Source organism: Pholcus phalangioides, unplaced genomic scaffold (assembly GCF_987345545.1).
Source record: "Pholcus phalangioides strain wild (caught in Gottingen) unplaced genomic scaffold, Ppha-v1.0 ptg000031l_1, whole genome shotgun sequence".
NCBI classification, from domain to species: domain Eukaryota; kingdom Metazoa; phylum Arthropoda; class Arachnida; order Araneae; family Pholcidae; genus Pholcus; species Pholcus phalangioides.
The window spans coordinates 9,216,730-9,241,096 of NW_028301621.1; the positions used below are offsets into that span (position 1 = coordinate 9,216,730).

At 35.7% G+C, this 24,367-nt stretch overlaps 1 protein-coding gene across 1 annotated transcript; it reads left to right on the forward strand.

The window, feature by feature from the left end:
- Positions 1-65: 65 nt before the first annotated feature.
- LOC149067112 (phosphatidylinositol transfer protein alpha isoform-like) lies at positions 66-22,685 on the forward strand. The gene is made up of 11 exons (XM_089252859.1): positions 66-383; positions 2,849-2,879; positions 5,335-5,498; positions 8,549-8,640; positions 9,524-9,531; positions 12,049-12,126; positions 12,225-12,305; positions 12,423-12,500; positions 13,514-13,609; positions 17,258-17,380; positions 20,677-22,685. The coding sequence occupies exons 1-11, from the start codon at positions 367-369 to the stop codon at positions 20,719-20,721; spliced, it is 813 nt and encodes a 270-aa protein (XP_089108985.1). The 5' UTR covers positions 66-366; the 3' UTR covers positions 20,722-22,685.
- The last annotated feature ends 1,682 nt before the right edge of the window (positions 22,686-24,367 follow it).

Below are 24,367 nucleotides of genomic sequence, written 5' to 3' on the forward strand. Positions count from 1 at the left end.
TTATAAGGTAATAGTCGATTTTAATTTTTTATTTTTCATAACCGTCACCGGTTTCGACATCTGTCGGTCCCTGAGCGCGAGCGGGTCCGGAAAAGCAGAAGAGATAGATTCAGCGGGGCTGAGCCTGAGGAAGGTTATCTCGCAAGACGGGCACTAGTTATCTCTTAATTGCAACAAAAAGAAATTATTATTTTTATTTGTTTAGAGGCGAAAACGTTTCGTGCGTGTCTCAGTGTTTGTGCGATTAGGGAAATTAGTGTCCGAGTGTGCTTGGTCGAGGAGGTAAACACCTTGGACTTTGGGTCCCGTTAATCGTGAAAAAGTACATTATATTGTTCCTAACAAAGTGTTCATAACCCACCCCAAATGTTAATCAAAGAATAGTGAGTATACAATATTTATAAATTTTATTATTAGATCGTTTTATTTTCATTAATTAAATTTCTTTTATGAGCATGAATTGTATGAGTCATAGGTTTTTTTAAGGGATGATGAACATGGCTATTGTATGAAGGGTGTGGGAAACTAGTTCGTGGGATGGACAGGGATAATAAATTAGGGTATCTGTGATTACTCTTTGGGAAAATTGAGATTTTGCCATCGGGAATATAAATTAATTTCACAAATATTAAAATTTTTTTGTATTTGATACGATGATGTTATCAGGGCCCTGGGCAGAGCAATAATTAGAAAAGGGCCCCCACCTGGTCCCTGGGCTGCGATCTTTGATGAGCCCCTCTGCAGTTAATTTACAGTGTGAAAAAAAAATAAATGGTAATCTGGATCCCCAGGGCTAGAGCCTTGCTCTTGAGGAGGGGGCGTGCCCCTGTGACTGTTGTCAAAAATAGTTGGTTTGTCTGTGGATTGTTTAAATTCTGAGCCCCGAAAATCATGGATCCCGGGGCAAGTGCTCTTCCATTTGCCTGTGCAGGAATGCGTGGCACGCAGGGGAGATTTTTTTGTGTGTGCTATAAATTAATTATAGAGGGGACTGGTGCAGGCCTGTCATTTAGTAAGTTGGGGGGGGGGCAGTTTCCCCCGGCTTTCAAAAATACACTAGAAATGGTATATATATACATTGAGTGTATGTTCTTTGTTCCTCCCAGAAAAAGTTGAAACAACAGGGTTGGTGAAAAATCTAATCTAGGGGTCCAGCCCAGGAGCAGTTCATAGTGACGACCTGGGTTCGAACCCCACCTCCGCCACAATGGTGGTTGACTGAAGTTGATTTTCCGTGGTTCTCAACTTCGAGCCGATCTTTTTGTTAAAAAGTCTCGCCACAGAGAACAACAAGCCTACAACAGCACAAATATTCAATCATTACATTTCACTCACAATTTCAAATATATATAGCAGCACTAAAAATTCACACTATATACACTCCAATTTTTGGGTACATAACATACTCAAACTTCTGGTGCAACTCCATCGGCAGTATGAGGTACTATCACACTCCCATGCTGATAGGCTGGAGTTGCGCTCAGTATGAAAGAAAGAAAGCCTAGGAGTAGAGGCTCATTGACAGGGAGGATGGGAGGGCTTAGCTGGTAGCCCAGTGCAGCAAGTTTGGAGAGAGTGGTGAATTTGAGCAATGTGGCGGTCAAGAAAATGAACAGAAGGGGGAGGCAGAAAAACTTGCATAGATTGTACTTAATGACCCCGTTCTGTGGGCCCCCACATTCTGGAAAAGGGCTCCTAGCCTGGGATCTTTGGCAGCCCCCCCCCCCTAAGCCAGACTTCTCACAGGCCCTTCTATAGTGAATTAATAGCATGAAAAACAAAAGAAAATCATGATAATTTTCCCAGGTCTAAGAGCTGGAGCCCTGTCAGCCCCACCCTTGTTGGAGGGCATGTCCATTCTCATGTTGGAAAACACACTGTGCATTATGAAATAGGAAAACTTTGCATCATCTTTGAACTCCAACATAGCAATAACATATACAACAACAATAAACTGACCATGGGCCCGCTCTGTCCCCATGGAGAGATATAAGCTGGTTACCCGGAGCGTTTGGGCCAAATAACATAGATGGAACTTTCCGATAACAGATACCATGGGACACAAAATTTAGTACGCTAAAGGGGAGTTCATCAGGGAAGGTTCAACATCCACCTGCCTAGTTACTGCCCTGGTGTTGGTTAATATATCTATACCTCAGAACCATACGACCCTATTTCCATTTTTTGTTGATTTTGAGATATTACTGAATTCTTGTAGTTCTAATTCGGTAATTTAGGGCCATAGTATTATAGTTTAGTTAAAATCTGCGCCTCAGAACCACACTATTGTATGTCTATTAGAATGATTTTACAGTATGAAGAGATATTGTTTCCTCTTCATACTGTAAAATCGCTAAAATGGACATGAAATAGTTTGGTTCTGAGGTGCAAATATAGTGAAATACATTGAGGCCTTGTTTCAAAGACTTCAAAAACTGTCCATTAACAGGAGGTGTCCATTAACAGGAGGTGTCCATTATAGAGATTCCATTATAAAAAATTGCAAGCACAAATTTTAAGTTTCTTAATCACCAGGGCAACCCAAGGCTTGTCAAGTCTAGTTGTATTCAATAATCGCAACAACAAAAAAGGTTTCAAGTTTTGATTTACCAATGTAAGTCATGCCAGTTATGTTGCATAATATCAAGGTTTTACTGTACTAGGTGGCAATATATTGATGCTGATGGTAAATTGGATGTATCCAAAGTTGATATATCCTTAAAATATTGATGTCATTGAATTTGATTTTATATTACCGATTGTATTTTGAAAAAAATAATTATACATTGAATTTTAGTTTCTTACATACTTGCACGTTTCTTATATTTTATATTTTCTATATTTTCAGTCGTGTTGTGCTTCCTGTAACGGTCGAAGAGGTATGTTTGATGAACTGCGTCTTTTATGTGCATTTGAAATTATGTATGTTTTATTGCAGTAAACACCCCTCCTTAATTGTGGTCACCCTTGCTTTATGGCGGACCAAATAAGAATGTCCCGGCAAAAAGCTTATTTAAATAATGTATTTCAAATTTAACGGTCATGGACACCATTTTTGTTGTTTGTTCCATTGGACTAAAACCCCTGTACATACACCAATAGTTGTAATTTCGGTTCGAATTATGCTCACTAGATGACAGCACAAGTTCTAATATTTGATCCACTTTTTGGCTATTCAATGAAATTTTGTCTGGAAGTTTGTTAAGGTTTGGCAACCCTGATGTAATTTTTCTGGTTGTGGCTCATATATTTGACATGGTTTCACACTGCTTAATATGGCTTTTACTAGTAAATCCTCACTTTCTATCACTAAGAGAAGAGATTCTGAAGAGAAAAAATCGAGGTCATTGAATAGGCCTACAGTGAGAAACATAAATGGGAGTTCATTCTCCTGCAAATGACAATACAATGTCGGGAGGACACAGATATTTTCCATTTTGAAGCAGAAGGAATATTGGTAAGGCAAATAACTGAAAAATTTATTTATTTATTCAATATTGTTTGGCTGAGGCCTATACAAGAGGATGCGAAAATTATGTATGGTGAAAATGACGGTTGATGGTACATAATTCAGAAATCGTTGTACGATCTACAATATTTGATAGTAGGTTGTTCCAGTCGATAATAGTTCTTGGGAAGAAACTAAATTTGTGACAATCTGAAGAGGCAAAGATGGGCTGTAATTTTTGGGAGTGATTGAGTCTAACAGAGAAATGTGAGGGTTTGATTAGAATATTGGAAGTATCGATATTAAAAAAAACCCTGGAGGATTTTAAAAAGAAAAGTTAAGCGAGAAATAAGTCTAAGAGAGGAGAGCGGTTGGATATTGAGTTGGCGCTTCAGTTCCAATATGGAGACAGATGAAGTCCAACAGTTCAAAATGAAGCGAGTGGACTTATTTTGGATATATTCTAATTTGTCTATGTTGGTTTGAGTGTGGGGAACCCCAGACCTCACAGGCATAAGAGAGAATAGGGAGAATATATGTCTGATACCACAAAAGACGGGCATGACTGGTGTAGTTTTTCAGATTACGACAAAGGAAAAAGAGTTTTTGGAGACATTTATTAAATGCATAATCAACGTGAAGATTCCAGTGGAGATCGGAAGAGATTATTATACCCAAGTATTTATAATAGGAAACCTCAGTGATCAAAGAATTGTTTATCGAGTAAGGGAAATCGTTGGGAATTCTTTTACGGGTAACTTTCATGAAAACAGTTTTTGAAAGGTTGAGGGGATAATTCCAAGTTGAGCACCATTCAGAAATAATGTTAAGGTTGTGTTGAAGAGATTCTTGGTCGGAAAGATTGGACATTGTTTTGTAGATGACACAATCATCAGCGAAGAGTCTGATACGGCAGTTAATGATAAGAAGTAGAAAGCAAGCTAGGAAAAATTAATTTTTGAAGACAGAGGAATTTGCCATAGACGGCAGTATAGTTGGTTTGTTTCAACAAAGAAAAGCAAGAATTTACCTGTTTTCGACCAGATTCTACAAGAAGAAGCTTGAGGAGCTGCAGAAGAACTGGGACTCGTCTATTATTTTAAAGCTGCAATTGGTTGGATCGTTTTTGTGTGGGTTATGGAATTGTATTTGAGAAATAATCTGCTGATGCAAATGATGATGTATGCAAAAAAAATTACAAAAATTATATATCTAGGGATATTCAGCCAATGATATATCTAGGGATATTCAGCCAATGATATATACCAGGGGTGGCCAATTGCTTTCCCGCGGGACACGTGGCCAATGTTAGAAGGGGGTTGGAATACTCAGCAGAACCAATTGAACATCGATTGATAAGTTTTTCCCCAAAAGATGTGAATTCAGTGCCGTATATAAACTTCGCATAATTGTATTGTAATTTTAATTTTGAACCTTTGTGATATTATATTGTTGGAATTTCATTCATTTGCAAACAAAGAACCATTTCAAATGTTGTTAATGTTGGATTTTACAGTTTCGACAGGAACCTCCTCTTCTGATGCGGTCACCCCCCCCCCCCTTTCAGAGTCAAATTTTTTTTGTCCCGGGAGTGTCTGCAAAAGAGTAACAGCTTGAATTCATGGAGTATGCAGGAAATAAAGACTAAAATTGTTTTAAATTCAACTCTAAATCCTGCCATTTATCAGATTTTTGTCTGTTTGACTCAAAGTGCTCGCTGAACTAAGTTTATATTCAAATGATGAAAAAATACATTAGGCTCTATATACATTTCTACACTTAGTTTACATCACACATGTTACACATGCCGGTATCACATATTTGGTAATTTTTTTAAATTCTATGATGGAAACCATTTAACGATAGTCTTTGTTTTTCTTTTCTAGTACCAAGTAGGGCAGCTGTACTCTGTCGCTCAAGCCAGCAAGAATGAAACTGGTGGAGGGGAAGGAGTCGAAGTCCTGAAGAACGAACCGTTTGAGAATCATGCGCTATTGAACGGAAAGTTCACGAGTGGTCAATACACATATAAAATATATCATTTAGCAAGGTAATGCATGCATTTTCTAAGTGAACATCTGCGTTCAATCAAATTTTTTTTAAAAATTTCATGTGCTTAAATCTAGTTGTCCTGTGTGCGGTATGACGATTATCGTATAACACTAAAGAAACACTTGCCTGAATATTTTTCACTGGAAAGACATTGAATTTTTTTTTGCCATGAATTACGGTTTAATCGATTTAAAAAATGCTGTAGAGTCTCTTCCAGGGCTGTAACTAGACTGGAGCATTGCTCAGTTGAATGAGGGCCTCACAAAAAATGCACACTTATTTCCCATAATTTTTCCTTTTTAAGATGTCTGCCTCAGGGGCCCTGAGAAGGCTCACTAGGGCCGTGGTTTCTTCTTTGGGTTCTATGGTCTCTTCTTGTGGTTAATCAAATTCCACTTTGAAGGATGATATAACCTATTTAAAAAAAAAAACAAAGAAACAAACCTGCCATGCCAATGGATTTTAGTACATCAACTCCTTTTTTACATCGAACATATCAAGAAACAAAGAATAAGAATGACAACATATTTCAAAACATGATTCTACTAAAGGCTCATGGTTAAGGATACTGGTTAAATTTTTAACAAGGACTTTATATTTTTTTTCCCCCGTTCAAATGTAGGTCCTTTATTAGAGGTAGATTTGTGGTTTTGGTGCCTGTTAAAGGCTAAACGAATTATGCCACTCATTACCCATTCTAGTCTAATTCTCCTGACCCACTCATTCCTCAAATTTGCCACCCTGGGCTTTAGACTGCTTAGCCCCCTCCCCAAGTATGCTTCTGTCTCTGAGTCACTCTTTTGGTTGCTCACATGCTTTCACATATTTTGGTCACTCCGCATGCTTTCACACTCTGTAGGTAACTTCTCGTTTACACACTCTCTTGGTCACCCCCATGCACACACAAGAACTACTGTTTCACACCATTAAAATATGTACGTATAGGCATTGAAACCTGGGACTGAAGTTGTGTTACCCCCCCCCCCCCCCCTAATAATTAATGAATATACATTGCAACAAACTACTCCCGCTTGTGCATGGATTGACAAATCGAAAAAAAATTAGGTCCCAATAAAATTTCATAACCTCTAAGCAATTGTTTACTTGTCCAGGACTTGGGAAGGGTGGGGGGGGGAGACTCCTTTGCATGTGCTGTTTTTCGACTACAATTAACTCCTTGGATCTCAATACGTGGTATGTCACAGGCCCACATTTGCAGATTGCTTTTTGTCTCTGTCCACTCTTTCAGTTGAGGTTCTGTCCTGCTGCGCCACCATGCTTTCTGAATACCTGTGGTTAGCTTTGGTCTCTTAGAAGATTGAGTCGTCATAATCATTCCCTTCGACTAAATTTCTGAACCAGCTTGAAGGGTTAGTTATCATACACAGCAAATATGTGCCAATTCCAATTTTTTTGTCATGGCCTGGCACCTAGGATTTGTTCAGCCCTACCCTTTTCATAAGGACTAATTGTGATTTTTGTGCTGGTTAATTTTTATAAGGGCAGGGCTATTGCTCATTTATAAGGGCTTGAGTACCATACATACAGAACTGGCAATTTTCAGTCCCCCCTTAATTTTTTCTTCACGTCTGTGCCTCTAGTACAGTGAAACCTGTACAAGACAACACTGTGAGATGGAAACATGCCTTGAACGGAATCGAAAAACAGCCCATCCTCATTCATGATGAGTGTTAATGATATGTATCTTTATGAAACTGAAATGTATCTACAATAGAAAGTTATTTCAGTCTCTTGATATTCTGTTGGTTCCACCATACTTTGTTTAGCATGGGTAAAAGTGGGCTAGCTGTAAGGGGCTGTTTAAGTATTACATCAGCAGATTTCTAGTCATTTTTGACTCTTCCCCCCCCCCCCCCGCCATGTCAGTAAAATTTTGTCAACTCTGCTCTTTACCTCCTAACATATTAGGATCAGTGACATATGCAGCCCCAGACAATCAAAAATTTAATTTTTTAATGCAAATAATATGCAATAATATTTTTCAAATATATAAATTTCGGAAGAAAATACCTTTATATGTTGTTATAATCAATTTCTGTTAATTTCAATGATATTTGAAGGCAAAGAACTCAAAATTTCTTTTTAAGAAATTCATTGCGACCCACCCTCTAAGCCTTACATGCTAAACTTGTGGACCAAATGTGGCCCGCCACCTCAAACCTGATTTTGAAAAAAATTAACTAAGCTGCACATTTACAAATAGCTTAAGGGAATCGTAAAACTCAATTCCAGAGCATTTAAACGACCTGTGGCACATTCACAGATCACTTGAGTGACCTGCGTCACAGTTCCAGAACACTTGAGTGACCTGCGTCACAGTTCCAGAACACTTAAACGGCCTGTGACACACATTTAGAGACCCCCTTGAATGACACATGGCACAGTTCTAGAGCACTTGAGCAGCCCCCACTACAGTTCCATATCATTCAAGTTTTCCGTGGGCATTTTCCCAAATTTCTTAGATGATGTGCAGAACAGTCTAAGATTACTTGTAGAACACGGCATAATTATGGATCACTTGAGTGACACGCAAACACATTCTACAGTACTTCAGTGGCCTGGACAAATTTCTAGATGACTTGAAGGTTCGCGGGACATTTAGAGATCACTGAAGTAGCTCTATAGAGGACAACTTATCAATAGGAAGAATGTTACTTCAGGTGCACACAAACTAGGGAAAGGTTTTCCTTTTTTTTGGTACATTAAGTAAGAGGCCATTAAGATCTCATGTTTTTATAAAGGGTGGTTGATGACGTAAAAGCATCATTCAAACCCCCCATTGTCAAAAGTCAGCAAATGCAAACCCCAGCTCTTCCATATCAATACTGATGTAATACTTGAATGACCCTTAATGAGTATTCAATTTTATTTCACTTTTTATTTTAGAATGTTTTTATGACACAATCTCTGAACAGATTATTATCGGACTCGGAGATTGTAACTCTTCAAACACGTAGATTTTCTTTCCAGTGTAAAACCTCAAAATGCTTTTGAGAAACATTGATATGTTTATTATTTTTATTACAGCCGAGTACCAGCATATATCAGATACTTAGCCCCGAAGGGATCTCTGGAGGTCCATGAAGAAGCATGGAATGCATATCCTTATTGTCGAACGGGTGAGTGAGTGTTGCTGATCAATGGCGAGTTACATTTATACTATCACAAACGATGTGTCTGTCATTCTTTCTCATTGTCTTTTGTTTGTCTTGTTGCATGCTTCTGATCTCATTTAGATCTAATGAGTCTTATGGTGAGTTCTTGGTTCATTTCTACCAGAAAAAAAAAAAGGTTTGGTTTTCTGCTCCAGATGATTCGGGGAGTAGTTAGATTTCTTGTGAATATTCCCATGTTCAGTAGAGTAGGGGATGGGACGAATAGTGATTTGGCTGAGTACTGAATATTCAGCTAATGTTTTGGCCGAATAGCAATATTTTTAAAAAATTCATCACAGTTATAAATAAAATTAATATTTTTAATTTAAAATAAAATTATTGGTAATTGCAAATGATAGATATTAAATTTTAACATTTATTATTTAAATGTTAAGTGAAGTAATTTTTGCTTCATGACGCATTTCTGTAAGTGAAAGGGAAAAAAACAGTTTTTCTGGTTGTTATCCTGATACAAACCTCTGAAAAGAAAAGTTAGCTGTCTTTTCCGGGAATCGGACCCACGTCCTCTTTCATACCAATTTGATTCCCAGAGCAGACAGCTAACTTTTCTTTCCAAAGGTTTGTATCGCTGTAACAACCAGAAAAATCTTTCCCAATGTATTATTATGGGCTGAGAAAATGACGTAAACTCTATAAACATGTAATGTTCCCCCCCCCCCTTGCACCCCCCAAAATGCTTTGCCGCACCCCCGTGTTAAGGACCCACTGTTCTAAATGTATTTGCAATGATTTTATGTCTTTTTTTTTTTTTACCTATAAATTATGTTTTTCTTTTCTTTCTGGGTCTTTGCTGCCTTTTCGGTTTTTTCATCTCTGCTTAATTCAGTGATAACTGTAAGTATACCAGGTTACTGTTTTTTTCGTACAGTATATATTGTCCCCCTTATGCCAGAAACCTGAATGTTTAAATTTCTTGGAGGAAAAAAACTTGGGGAAATGGCATTTGAATGTTTACTCTACTCATGTTTACTCTATGGAGATTATTTTCCAAATATATTTGTAAAAAAGTCTGTTCTAATATGGGATGCGCATTCACATTTCCTGTAGAAAAACTTAGATAGCAAAATAAGGGATCCAACCAGCTGATAAAAAGAAGTCAGAATTTCCATGTTTCCGCACAAGGGGGGGGGGTGGGACAATATACAGTGGAACCTTGATAATTCGACACCCCAAAAGTATCAATGAGCATGTCTACTTAAACGGAGGTCAAGTTAGCAAGATTTCATTTGATTTCTCCCTCCCAATTTTTAAACATCATTTATGCCATGCACGTGTATATGTGTATTTGTACATAGTTGGACCACTATTCCATCATCTGTAAATTAATATAAAATTAGCTGTAATTTTCTATGAAAAGTTTCAGAATGATTTCGAATTATTGTGAAAAAAAGCATAAGTGTATCGAGATATCTGCAGGGCTCTCACTCGTCCTACTGTTCCTACTTTTTGGTAAAATGTCCTGCTTTCTAGTTTTTCTCATACTGTTTTCTACCAAATCCTATCAACAAAATTTGTTAAACTGATTTTAATTGAGGAAGGAATCATCGATATAATGCCAAATAATGCAAATACAGTAGGTTGCAATTAATGATTCTGCCAAAGCAGAAATTGTATGGTTTTTAAATTTATTTGAGGGGTGTATGCTGACTGGTTTATTAATTTTTAATGTGCTTAGTTTGAGGGTTCAAGTAGAGTAGTCATTAAAAACTTCTGTCTGGTTGAAAAAAAATAATTTTGTACGTTCCTGTGTATAAAAAAGAACATTCCTAACAAAACTCTAACATTCTAAAAACCAGTTGCTGCTTCATGGTATCAAACAATAACTAACATTCATTATTCAAAACTATAGTGCACATTTTGTGTGTAGATGAAACAACAGTTTGCATGAAAAAACAGTTGAATACAGGCCTATTCTGGGTTTTGTGATTCTGAGGATAACAGATCTTTCTTTCCCAATAACATTTAATTGTCTTCTGTATTTTTACGTCATGCAGAGGCATGAACAATATTTATAATGTTCAGCAAAGAGCTAGAAATGAAAGTGCTTCATTTGGCAAAAACGATTACATTAGCATTGAGCGCTAAAATGTAAACAAATCGTTTTCGAAAAAGGGATGGACAATGCATTAAAACCATCTGGTCCACATTGACTTATTTACATCGTACCTTGTGATTTACACATTTTGCACTGTGCTTCTGGAAGTGAAAGTGGTTTTGAAAAAGCGTCGTTCTTAGACTTACATGTCTGCTGTGTGGATTGTCGAAGAGAGTAAACAGACTGGACTGTGGAAGAGACAAAAAAAAAAAAGAAAAAGAAAAAAAAGATTATATTGTGAAGAGAGATGGAAAAGAATTATCTGTGGTTTCTAGTATTTTCGCCAAAAATTGTTCTTGTAACTGTCATTTTGCTTTGGCTCGAGTCAATCTTATGGGATGCTGTTATGGGGGGAAAACAATTAAAATGTTAAAAAAAAATAAAATTTTTTTTAGGGATTTTTTAAAATTATGCTATGATTATGTTGTCTAAGGGAGGGAAGGGGAGGGGGCGTTACCCCATCATAATTTTTCTAATTTTTTTAAGTGGGAGCCCTGTATCTGTTTATTTGCGATTGAGCAGAGCAATTACCAGAAATTGAGGAAAATTTCATTTTTTCTTAACTTAGAAATTTTGATCTAAAAAAAAGACTTTTCAGCTTATTCAACCATCTCTTGCTTAAAAATTTCAGATATCATATTTTCTTATCTGTGACTTTTGTAGTCCATGGGTAGAGTTTTCAGGCTCCAAAAAATCCAGAAAGTGATCATACCCCCTAATGTATGAGGAAGTATTTTCGAACAACAAAGGACAAAAAACAATGAAGTAAAGAATTGTTTAAATACATACGAGAAATGTGAGGATTTATTAACTGGCTGATCCATGGGAAATTTAAAAAAATTTAGTTGTGGTAGCACATTGCGAATCATAGTTGACTTAAGTGGGATTTAGCAATCTTGTGTGGTGTTGAAGAGGTTTCTCCCCATCAAATTTAGTAATTTGCCAACCATAAAAATAATCATTGTTGAGTTATCGAGGTACTATATTTATATTACACTATTACTTGACTGCGCATTCACCTCGTGGACATTCCCCGCAGAATTTCTTATGAATCAGAGCATGTCGGAATGTGTGTTTTGAGTGTATGCGTGGCCCTAATGTATTTATGTTATCAGATGTTTCATGTTCTGATGATGCTGTCATCTGTTTTCCATATTTTGAAGTGAAAAAGACTGCAGGGATGACTGAATTTTCATTTTTTTTTTTTTTTTGTAATTCTTTTGATGATTGATTCATTTCATTGTATTTTCTTTTAGAATCCAGGTTATATGAAAGATGCCTTCTTCATTAGCATTGAAACAATGCACTGTCCAGACCGAGGAGAGCAGGAAAACGTGAGTATGATATGAAGACCAGATATAGTTTTTCAACCATAGAGTCATAACAATGTATAAATCCTGTAATTCATACTCATCGAAACATTTTATTTAAGGTACACGAGCTTTCACCAGAAAAGCTGAAAATAAGAGAAATAGACTTTATCGACATTGCAAATGATCAAGTTGATTCAAAAGTATGTGAGATATTGCTCATGAAAATGATGTATTAAAATCCCTGATTATTAAGTAGTGTAAATGTTTTAAATATTTTTTAAATTCTATATTTAATGAGTTTTTTCGCCCGTCTTCAGGATTACAAAGAAGAGGAGGATCCTAGTAAATTTAAAAGCCAGAAAACGGAAAGAGGTCCACTTTGTAAAAACTGGAAAGTAAGCTAATATTTATGTTTTTGAATTGACCAATCTCTTGTGATTTTGGCAATACCTTGTTGGAAAAAATTTGTTAATCTATATTTTTTGAAACAAAATTTGTCATAAGCATCACAAGCTCTCAAACCTATGTTTTCAAAAACAAAGAAGCTAAAACAGATAGGTCAAGAAAGTGTTATGAGAGATGGAAACCAATTTAAAATTTAATTTTTTATAACTTTTTTCCAAGCTGTACTCAGAGATGGATTAAGGTCGGTTGAGCCCCAGGGTGCAGAAGAAAATATTGGGGCCCCTAAATTGTTAAAAGTTGCGGGGGGGGGGGGCTGGGTAAAGGTAAAGTTGCTGGGCCCTTCAGAAGTGCGCCTGGTGTGCTGCCGTAAAATTTGCCTCTAGCTATGCTGCCATAAAATCTGCCTCTAGCTGTGCCACTATTAAGACCATATATGATGCGCTTGCTACTCTCCAGAGTTTAATACTAAGAAGAGAGTTAACAGCTTAGGGGCCATTCAAGTATTACATCATCATCAATGGGGAGGGGGAGTTTCTGATTCGCTGACTTTTGATGACGAGGGGGGGGGGTTTGGATAATGTTTACGTCATCAACCACCCTTTATGAAAATATGAGTTAGGATTCAGAGGGGCAGAGCTGGTGACGAAATTTTGCTGACAAGGGGGGGGGGGGTCAAAAATGGCTAAAAATTTGCTTACGTAATACTTGAACAGCCCCTTACCTCTGATTTTAAAAGTTGACAGAATTGCATTTTTCCCCTTTTTTTTAAATATAGTTCTCTGTAAAATTCTGTTTATATACAGGACGACTAGCAACTCTAGCTCCCGTTACCCAATGTTTCTTCATGTTTTAAAGATGAAAAATAAAGCAAAAGGGGAACCCATGCCACGGGTCAGCTACTCATGGTTTAATACAAAGAGAAAACAATTTTTTTTTTGATCAGGTTGATTTTATATTTACTGTGCAGCATGAAAGTTTAATCATTCATTTTTTTTTCCTGTAGGAAACCGTCCAGCCTGTGATGTGTGCTTACAAATTAGTTACTGTTGAATTCAAATGGCTGGGACTACAGTCCCGTGTGGAATCTTTCATTCAGAGGGTAAGACACTTGACATTTCTTAATTTTGTGTTGCTGAAGGATTATTTCATGACATTCATTATACAGGGTTCTCAGTGACCTGAAAATTCAAGGAAATGTTAAGTATTTGGCCAAAGTCAGGGAAATAAAAAATGGTCTGGGAAATGTTAAACATTTGGCGAAGTCAGGGAAATTTGCAAATATATGCTAAAGGTCAAGGAAAAGCTTTCTGAAGGGGAAATCCTTGAAATTTAGAAGGTTGAGATTTTGAGTTATATATTTTTTGCTGAGAACCCTGTTATATATATGTAACGGTAAATGTGATAAATCTGGTTATTATGCATAATTGCCAACCATTTTTTCAAGTTCAATAAGTTTCCCTAAATTTATTGCCTTTACCAGAAATTATGCATAATATCCAAGAGTAATTAATAAACATGATAAATCAAGCTAAATTCATCAAATTTGCCAGTTATTATGCATAATCACTATTTAGTATTGGTAAATATGATAAATCTGCCCCATTGCTATTTATTATTTAGATGACCGTACTTGCGAGCCAAAGCTTGAACTGGATATATTGAACTTTGATATAACAAATTTCCGAACATTCTCCGAAATAACTCCTATAATTCAATTGTTCTCAACCTTCAGAAGCCTGTGGCCCCATTGATTTCTTTTTTGTGAAAAGGAAGGCTTGGTCATACAAACGATAAATGGGTAGAAATGAAAACAAGTGACGAAGTTAAACTTAAGTTCAAGGTGACTTTTGAGCGGAATATGAAAAAAAATATCATTGTAGAGAGTATTGATTTCAAAATCTTTTTAAAACTATTGTTATAGATAGGGTGGTGAGATGTTCCTGTTTTTCATTGTTAAATTCACTGTCCCAAAAAAAAGACTTTTGGGGTGCCTATTTGTCCCGGTTTTTCTTTTCGTAATAGGATAGAATGAAACAATAATTGTCAAATACAGTCCATCCTGCTTAATTGCGTAATGAATAAAGATACCCTCCCCAGTCTTAAACGGATCCTCCTGGAACTGAAATTTATCCCATAGAGACGGTTATTCTAGAATATCAACTTTTCTCCTGTTAATCAAATATTATGATTCACACGGCAACTGTAAATGTATATTAACCATTATGTTCATATTATGTTTTTTAGATAAGAAATTTGAAAATTATGACAAATATATTGCCACACAGTTAAGACTTATAAAAAACCTAGACTTAAGGGCTCAAAGTGTCTAAGCTGTCTTCAGTACGTACATTTAATTACTTTATCTTATTTTTGTTCTCTGTGGAGTCAATAGAGGGCGCTCTAGCATTTTCAATAATAGTAAAAATCTAACAAAAAGACTGCACAAATGCCATAGCTTCATAAAATACCTTAAAATTATAAGTAATCGTGAAAAGAAAGGATTTCTGTTTGTGCAAACAAAAAGACGCTTTGGATTCAATAGTAATAAATAAAATTCCCCCTTCACGGTGTATTCACTCTTCAATCACGTATATATGGAACGTCTGACATCCACAGCCCTATACTGATGTTTACTCATTTTGGCACTTTGTGTAAAAGCAGTGTGATAATATTTTTGTAATAGCCTGAGTATGGGGAAAATCATATTTTTTGATTTAAACCAGATTTTTTATTACAATTATATATAAACCGACTGCTTAACTGACTCATTAATTAAAGCAAATCTTGTTAATCATTAAAAATGCATATTTTCATATCACCGAATGCTCTTTTCTCCAAATCACTCAAATTTAATTAAGAATTAATAAATAAACTACAAATGAACTTCAAACAAAAAATACAAACACCAAAAATCTGTTTATGCAACATGAAAGGTCATTGAGCCCAAATTAACTTCGTGATCAACATTTTCTTTGTAAAGAAAAGTGTTTTTATTCATGTGCTTCCCCCACCCCCATTTAAGTGAATGAGTGGAGGCAAAAAACTCAGTATCACATACATATGGTAGACATCTCAATTCACTCGATGCACAACCAAAGGGGCATTCACCATCAACTAAATAAAACAAATTCTATTGACAAGATTGTTGCTTGCACGATTAATGGATGTGTTTCCGACTTGCATGATGTTGCTTAATAATTTACACTTTTTTATTCTTTCACAGATTTAATGAGTTTTGGTAAAAAATAAGCAAACTAGAAATTTTAATACGAAAAGTAAAGTTGAAATCAAATGATATTTATGTTGATACAACATCTATTATTATTTTGAATCAAAAGATAGAATTCAAGGCTTTATACAAAAAAATAATTCCTCTGTTTTTTGATCAGGGGAACCATGGTACCACATTGTGACGCATTGAAAATACTTAGTGGGCGCGGTAGCCCGGTCGATAAGATGCTCGCCTAAAGTACCAAAGGATGTTTAGAGGTGTCGCGAGTTCGATACCCAGTTCGTCCTTGTCAGAAAACTTTCCTGACACGGGTACAACAAAAAAAAAAAAGGCAACTTGACCACAGCAAAAATTGCTACCGCAGGGAGTCCCCCATCGAGGTGTTAGCGCACCAACCTCTCGATGAGTATGAAAAACAAGCCTGCCGTTCGGAATCGGCAATGAATTGTAGGTCCCGGTCTAATTAGCCCTCGTGTGCAGAAAATGACTGTGGTGCGACAAAAATGATCAAATGATCAAAATACTTAGTGCAGTTAAACTTAATATTAAGTTCAACTCCCTATATTTTTCTGCAATTTTTTCCATTCACAAAATATAGAAATAGTGTAGTTTTTTCTGCACTGTATTAGGGATTAAGTTCAACTTTATACTTACCCCAAAGGTCTTCTATACTTTTTTAATCATGAACTTAACCACACATCAGTAATATGCATACCATACCAGGCTACTATTACGTCAATATCATTGAAGTTATGCAAAGAAAACAGAATTAAAATTTTGTGATTTAAATCAATGATTTAAACAAAAATCAAGTGATGTAACTCAGCATATACCCTGTGTAATACATTGTAAGTTTGCAATTTTATACAGTAATGTTCCCCTCAAAAGAGCATTTCTAAAATGGCCTGGTTTTTATTAATTGATTCAATGTTTTGTCCCGGTTTTTTATTAGGAATTCTGAGATTCGTCCCAGTTTCTCAGGTGCCTCATCTCCCCAAAGCAGAATGCTTAGCACTGTTCTGCGACGAACCCTCAGCTGACTGGAAATGTTCTGTGGTAAAAATCCCCATACATGTAATAGTGTTTTTTTTTCCTGCACTTTTTCTTAAATTTCTTCCAAACTGTTCTGCAGTAAAGCTAATTGTTCTGCGATGTACGTCGCAGATTTTGGCACATTCTGCTTTGGGGCCTCATCTTGCCACTGTAGTTATAGAGAGATTTATCGTTGTTGAGGAAACCGTAGTATCGAAAGGTATTTAACATTAGACTATGGGCAATTCCAAACAAGATTTGAAAAAATATAATTGTAGAGGAATTTATCGTTATATTGAGTATCGTTGTAGCAAGGTTTCACTGTATATATATCATAGAATGAATAAGCTTTTTCAGTTTCTCTTCATTGCTACAGTCCTCAATTTATTGAGTCGTTTCATTGCCAATTTTTTTTTCTAGTTCAACCAAATCAGAATTCAATATTTTAAAACTATTGTCACATTATTTTTTTATTTCTCTTAGACTGAGCGGCGCCTGTTCCTAAAATTTCACAGAGAAGTGTTTTGTTGGATAGATCAGTGGCACGGCCTCACTATGAAAGACATTAGGGATATGGAAGAAAAGACAAAGGCAGAATTACAAGTCGTAAGTTTTTCTATGTTTGTCAGTTGGCTGAAATTGGTTTTCTGTGGTTCCCAACTTCGAGGTGTGAATGCAAGCCGGTCTCCCCATTAAGAAGTCTCGCCACAGAGAGCAACAGGCATCACACAGAAACAAACTTCATGTTAGGTTCACAACACGGACACACACATTCCAACATGTACCAAATCGCTAGAAGTTCCGCAGAGGAATATGGATGAGATACATGTGTGGTTTAGTAGTAGTAGCTTGTACAGTGATACCTCAGCTAAGATAATTTGTTCTAGAATCACATTCGTTAGCCAAAATATTTTTTAGCTTCCCATGGCTTTCTGAGAGAAATCATGTAAATTGTTCTATACTATGTTCGCTCTAACTTGGGTCCTGATGTAAATAAACCTCTGTACCAATTTTTGATATCACTCTGCATCCTTTATCTCTATTGGTTGTAATTTTACCCGCCCCCTTCATTACGTGTTCTGAACACATGCGTTTTTTCCTCAAATGTGAGATTGTAAATTCGTTATGAAGAATTTTCCTGGAAAATGTTTTTTCACTGTTCTGCAAATTTTGTTGAAATAAAAACTGTTGATAACACTAATTAAAATAGAAGGAGGTATATATCTCCCAAAAACAAATTTGATAAAGTATTCTGTCGTTATCATGGCACACTCCTTAAGAGTTTGGATGATAGGGCTCCAGCCCGGACATTGCCTGCGACAATTCTTGTCATTTTTTTATTTTTTTACGCTAAAAGTTTAGTATACAGAAGGGCTGTTGAAAGGTTGATCTGAGGGCCCGCCAAAGATTACAGCCTGGGGGGGGGGGGGTCTTGCGGCAGAGGATGTGGGGCCATGGTCGTTACAAAAGTTTGTGCGAGTTGTTTATTATTTTATGGCAGATAGTGAGAAAAGAAATCCTCATTTTTTCTTATTACTTTTTTTTCGTCAGAATTTTACAATTTTATTTCTGAGCTAATTTACGCTTTATGATTTTCCTGGGCCGGATATGCTACCAATTATAACGTGAAACAAATTATGAACAACTTACCGTTGTGTTGCTATTTTTTATTTTTCTTGCGGGTCTGTATAATTAAATATTTCATAATAATCCACGGGCTGTAGAAGTTCCAATTTGGCGAGAGAGTCATCCACATTATTTCGTTTCTTTACTTCAACCTGTTGTTGATATCCTGTTTTTTGTCAAGACAATTTCGGTTTTTTATCCGTGCGTAGGTTGCGAGCCATGACCCCAACATCCAGCCGCAGGAGCCCCTGGACTGGGATCCTTAATGGGACCCCAGGCCAGGCTTTCTCACAGGATCTATAGTGTCTGTCATAATGAGGCTAACTGAATCAAAAATGAGCATTACTCTTTCAAACCAGATTTTCAAAACTTTACCTTCATGTCTACGTGACGAAACCAATATTACTTCTTCCCAACAAGCTGCTCAAGCAGAAGTGAGAATTCTTTTGAAATGCGTATATTCACCAGGAACGATAAGTGACGATGAGGTTATTACTCACTGTTACTTGTTTTCTTAGAAACTCCTCACAAATGGTACTTGTGAGGAGATGAGCTGATACTTCCAAGAATAAGAAAAAATACTGTTCATAGTGGAGACAATAAATTTTGGTCGTTTTCCCATCAAACTCAAATTGATTGAAACTGAAATCGTCAGTTTTCAGGACATATTCGACCATACCCATCAGATATTCTACCAACTCTTGCAATTTCAACCTAACATAATTTTTGGCAAAGTAATTTATACAGTCTATTCGCGACAACTCGAACTCCATTAACTCGAATATCTGTTCAAATTGAAGTTTTCACTCAGCTCCAGAACTCCATACTTTAGTTTTAAAAATTTCCCCTTAACTCAAAAGTTTCTTTCTTTTAAGTCGAAGTTTTCTGGAATAGGAGAAATTTCTTCTAAAAAACACCAGTATAGATTGTGGTAAGTGACAATTTTATGTTTTGGTGTCGTGGGGAGTTTTTCCTCTAATAGAATTGGGAGTATATGAAGTGATTTAACTCCAGGGCTCGTGAATTTTAACATGATTGACATGTTCAAAAAGAAGTATGATAAACATATTAGGGTAAATTGGGAAGCTATCCATACGCAGATGAGACAACCATAATTTTTTATGGACGGTATATATTTATATTTTATCCATAATTATTGATTTTTTATTGCTCTTATTAGCTTATTTTTGATATAGTTCAGGTATTATATTCACGACATTCATATTTTTTTAATGGGCATCTTTTTTTCATCAACCTTGTTGGTCATTTTGTATGTTGTGGCATTTGTATTTAGCTACAGAATTTAGCAATATAGTTCAACATTTAGCAATATAGTTCAACATTTAGCAATAGAATTCAGCATTTAGCAATAGAATTCAGCATTTAGCAATAGAATTCAGCATTTGAGATCATTGAATTAGCAACAGAATTTAGCAGATTCATTTAGTATATTAATTTGTTTGCTTACAAGAAATTAATGACTTTCTCACGAAAGAAAGACAGAAAAGAGAGAGTCAAAAATCACTGCATTTTTCGAAAGGAAAATAATCTTGTTTACACTTTACAGAGTTCAAAAAATTGATTAAACAAACAGACCACCCAGAAACAAATTGTGGTGTTCCACGGGACCAGTATCGAAAAATGTCACTGGTCCATGGGACAAGTGACTTTTATCAGCCGAATGACTTTAATCGACTTTAGTATGCTGCAAAATGGCGATATGGCCGCAGAAAAAGACTGCAGGGAGTCCCACATTGAGGGGTTAGCGCACCAACCTCCTGAGTATAAGAAAGGGCTGCTATTTGGAATCTGCAATAGACTCAATAGACTGTAGGTCCAGGTCTAATTAGCCCTCATATGCAGAAAATGACCATGGTGTGACAAAAATGATCAAAATGATCTAATTCTGCTTTATTTATAATTTATTTTATTTATACGAGTATTGTTTATGTACATCTAGTTTATTTCTAAATATTTTCGTTCAATAATTAAATATGATCAAATTAGAATAACTCATCTTTTCAAATTTCTTCATCCCCATAGGTTTGACATGTTTTACTAATAAAATATTTGTAAATAGCGCTGTTAAATGCATGTTTAATGCATCTTTCTTTTTCCCACTCTGAAATCAGAATTTTCGTCAAACTAATGATTAATTAAGTTAATGATGAATTAAGTCAAACTAATGATAACTCAAAGTTTTTTTGTTGTTGGCCACTGCTCATTTGACTTATTGAGATTCGACTATATATATATTTTCTTCTTTTTCATTACAGCAAATAAATGAAGGCAGCGTACGTGGAACTGTCGGAGAAGAGTAGAAGCTGATCGGCTCTAATGCTCTTTATAACACTAAATTATGTTTTATATTTCCAAGAGAATTTATATTTAATTTTTACGATTTTTTTATCATTATTACTATATATGTTACCTCGTAAATCAGTACTCTTTGTGTCACAGTTGAATATCGCTCCTTATTATTTCACAGAAATAGATTTTTGAAGTCTAAATTTGAAGAAGAGAAACACTTCATCGTCATCATCGATTAATTGTTATAAAATCCATTGGGACTGTTCTTAAGTTTTGATATGAAAATTGGTAAAACAAAATTCAATCCCTGAACTTGAAGGAGTTACAGGTTCTCCGCACGTGTGATATTTTTGCGTATTTCTATCGGTACTTTTATATAAAACTCGAGTTTTGAAAAATAATATTCTTATATATTAACATTTTTAAAATATTCGGAAACAACACATCAGTTGTGCTTTCTCTCCATATCCAATATGTTTAAAAATTTGAGAGAGTAATTTATATATATTACTCAGTGATGTCTCGCTTACATTTTTGTGTGTGTTATGTATGAAATATATATATATTTTAGGATATTTTAAATTATACTCGCATTTGATATTGGTTATAAATTTAAAAATTATTCATGGTGTTGAAAGTCATTAAGGACAATATACAAGGTATTAACTGGTCTCGGAAATGTTATCAGAGGCTGTGATGGTAGATGTGGTTGGTGGAATTTCATGGCTATTGGGTTTCAATCTGGTTTTTCCCAATCATACCCGCGGTAGTTAATTTTTGGAGGCATTACTTTTAGAGTCTGCAGTTTCAGTGAGAAAATTGTGACTTGCACAACATCCTCTGTAGCAAACAAAAGTGTAATACATTTTAAAGGTTTATAGCAGATGTAGTAGGTGAAACTTTGGTCTCGGTTTAGTAAAATTGCTTCCCAATGGTTCACCCAAAACCATGGCTGTTAATCTCCAGAGGTGTTACTTTTAGAGTCTCTGCAGTAAATGAGAAGAATTTTGATTTGACTTTTGTTTTGTTTCAAGACTGTCATCTCGAGGATGCATGGGAAATTCATTAGACAGTTTCATTGATAGTAAATCTCACCTGTAAAACAATTCATTTAAAGGAATATTAACAGATGACGATCCATTTGATGCGTGTGAGTGTCTGACAGAGAAAGCGAGTAACGGAATGAGAGAGCAAGTTCCTAATATCATTACTGAATATTTTATCTTTTTCACTCACTCCAAGGTACACATAGTGGTAAATGGTTGTACATTTAAATTTTTTCCCTTCCACTCATTTGCCGAGTGAATACTATGAATAGGTAACTCAATTTTATACTATTTGCAGAAAACTTTGAACACTTAAGAGTAGCGTATATATCTGACATTTATCTTCTTTTTTTTTTTAACTTGAAAATAGCTAGTTTTTGAGTTATCTAGTTATAGTTAGTACTAGTATTAGTACTCACCTGATGAATTTTCCTGTCGAAAATCACTGGAGGATGAGTGGTTGATTGAGTGAATTTACCAGATGCCCACCACAAACAAGAAGTTTTTTAATAGCTGGCTGATGGGAAGATAAATTTAGGAAAGAAGGTAAATTCAACTGCCTTTGCGGGAAATAAAACTCGCATCCTCTCAACTTTGCCTTTGTAGTCTACTAGTCTAGGGCACTGGCCTGTTAAGTTAGAGAATGTGGGTTCGATTCCCCACAAGGATAGTTGAATTTTCTTTCTTTCCCAAATTCATCATCACATCAGCCAGCAGTTAAAAAACTTATATGGATAGCGGAGAGTGACACATCATCCTTGGACAACCAAGAATGTTAAAAGTAATTCTTCATTACTGCTTCCAATAGCCAAGAAGTCTCATTTAACTAGCCAAGCAAGCTCTGAGCTATTATATTGCCTCTCGTTATTTCCATCAATGTCAACTGCTGTAGAATTATAACTATTGACTGAGACAATGAAAAAATAAAATAAAGGTGTTATATATTAATCGATGAAGTGAGAGGGCATCAACAAAAAATAAATGTCTGGTGCTTTTGAATTTTTTTGAGTAAAATAACATGTATACCGAAAACTCCAGAAAACACTACTTTGAAATATAAAATTTATAAAATATATGATATTGTGTGTTGTGTTTAAATGCAATTCTTTTTTTGCATTGTGAGAACTTTCCCTGTTTTGTATGTTTAATATTATCAAAAAAGAAAATATTTCCAAAGTGTTTTTTTTTTGGCTAATCAATGAAACTAGTGAAGTAATAAAAATATTTTTTCGACAATATTTGATTATTTGTTGAATGCTTTGTATTAATGATTTATTGGGGTATCACATTTCCCTATATACACTATCTCAGTGCTCAATGAATTGGAAAAAAAAATTAGATGCCAGCCAAATACTTTTTGAAAAGCCAAACCATAACATTTAAGACTTGCTCCTTTTACCTGTTGGTGGACAAGTAGACATTAATTCAGAAAATTTCATGTTGTATCCTCAGATTCCAATTCATTATCCAGACTAAATCAAAATTTTATGCATCCTCTCACACAAATTCTTTTAGTCGATGATGGTGATTTAAAATTTAATCTCTGAGCCATGGGATAAATATAAGTATCAATGTCAGTGGTTCTTGAACAGGGGTCTTTTTAAATTTTAAGAGGTATGTCAGCTTGGACGAGATCACAATTAACTCATTATTTTTACATTGTGCTGAATATCATTTCATAAAGGGGTCCAGGCTTTCGTGTTCTTTGAGCAAAGGGCTGTCAAAGATACCCAGGCCACATAGCCATATGGCAATATCGGTTCATTGTCCTCACGGACTGGATACCTCTGGCAATTTATTCATAAAAAGTATACATTACAGTCACAACAACTATAAAATCATAATCTAAGTATAAAATCAGTTGCGAGATCACAATCTACGTATACAATCGGAAATCAAGCACATAATCCTATATTACATATTAAATCTTAATTCAAATTGAAGTCAATATTGAAATAAATCAGAAAAATTCATAATCGATTTCAATTTAAATCGTTCGATTTCCACGGTATTATACTGTTCTTGTGCCATCAGTCAGTCTTCTTTATAGTTGATCAGTTTCTTTTTTCTTTGTGAACGGCGAGGTGGTGCAGTTTGTACTTGTGCTATTGGCTGATACGGCGTCTGTGGGATCACTTTGTCTTCATTCTCCTCAATCCATCTAATTATTTTCTTGACTTTATTTATTCTACTTTTGTTTTTAAAAATCTCTGATCCAGAGTGAGATTTTTAAAAACAAAAGTAGAATAAATAGGTGAGCAAAGGGCCCATTTGGAACACAAAAGGTTCAGAACACCTGATGTAGACCTACTTTGATGCATAATGCTGCTAGTGACCCTGGCCACGGCCCCCCCCCCACATCCTCAGGCGAACAAATAGGCTGAAACTTTGGTAAGGCCGTCTTTAGAGCATCATGGGCCCCCGGGTCAAGTGATTTTTCTGAGGCCCTACCTGGCAAATTCTCGAAAATTTCAACCGGTTCTCATTTTTGGGAGGTGGCCGGGTAGGCCCATGCGTTACGACGGCACTGGTGAACCCCAGGCAATAAAGCAGATTTAATCAACTTTGCTTCAACAAATTGTTGATAAACGAAATCACAACCGAAAAGGTG

Excerpts from the sequence above, each read along its gene's own strand:
- LOC149067112 (XM_089252859.1), top strand. Across the intron at positions 2,880-5,334 it reads TTCCTGTAACGGTCGAAGAG|TACCAAGTAGGGCAGCTGTA; the intron begins GTATGTTTGATG and ends TTTCTTTTCTAG. Across the intron at positions 5,499-8,548 it reads AAAATATATCATTTAGCAAG|CCGAGTACCAGCATATATCA; the intron begins GTAATGCATGCA and ends TTTTTATTACAG.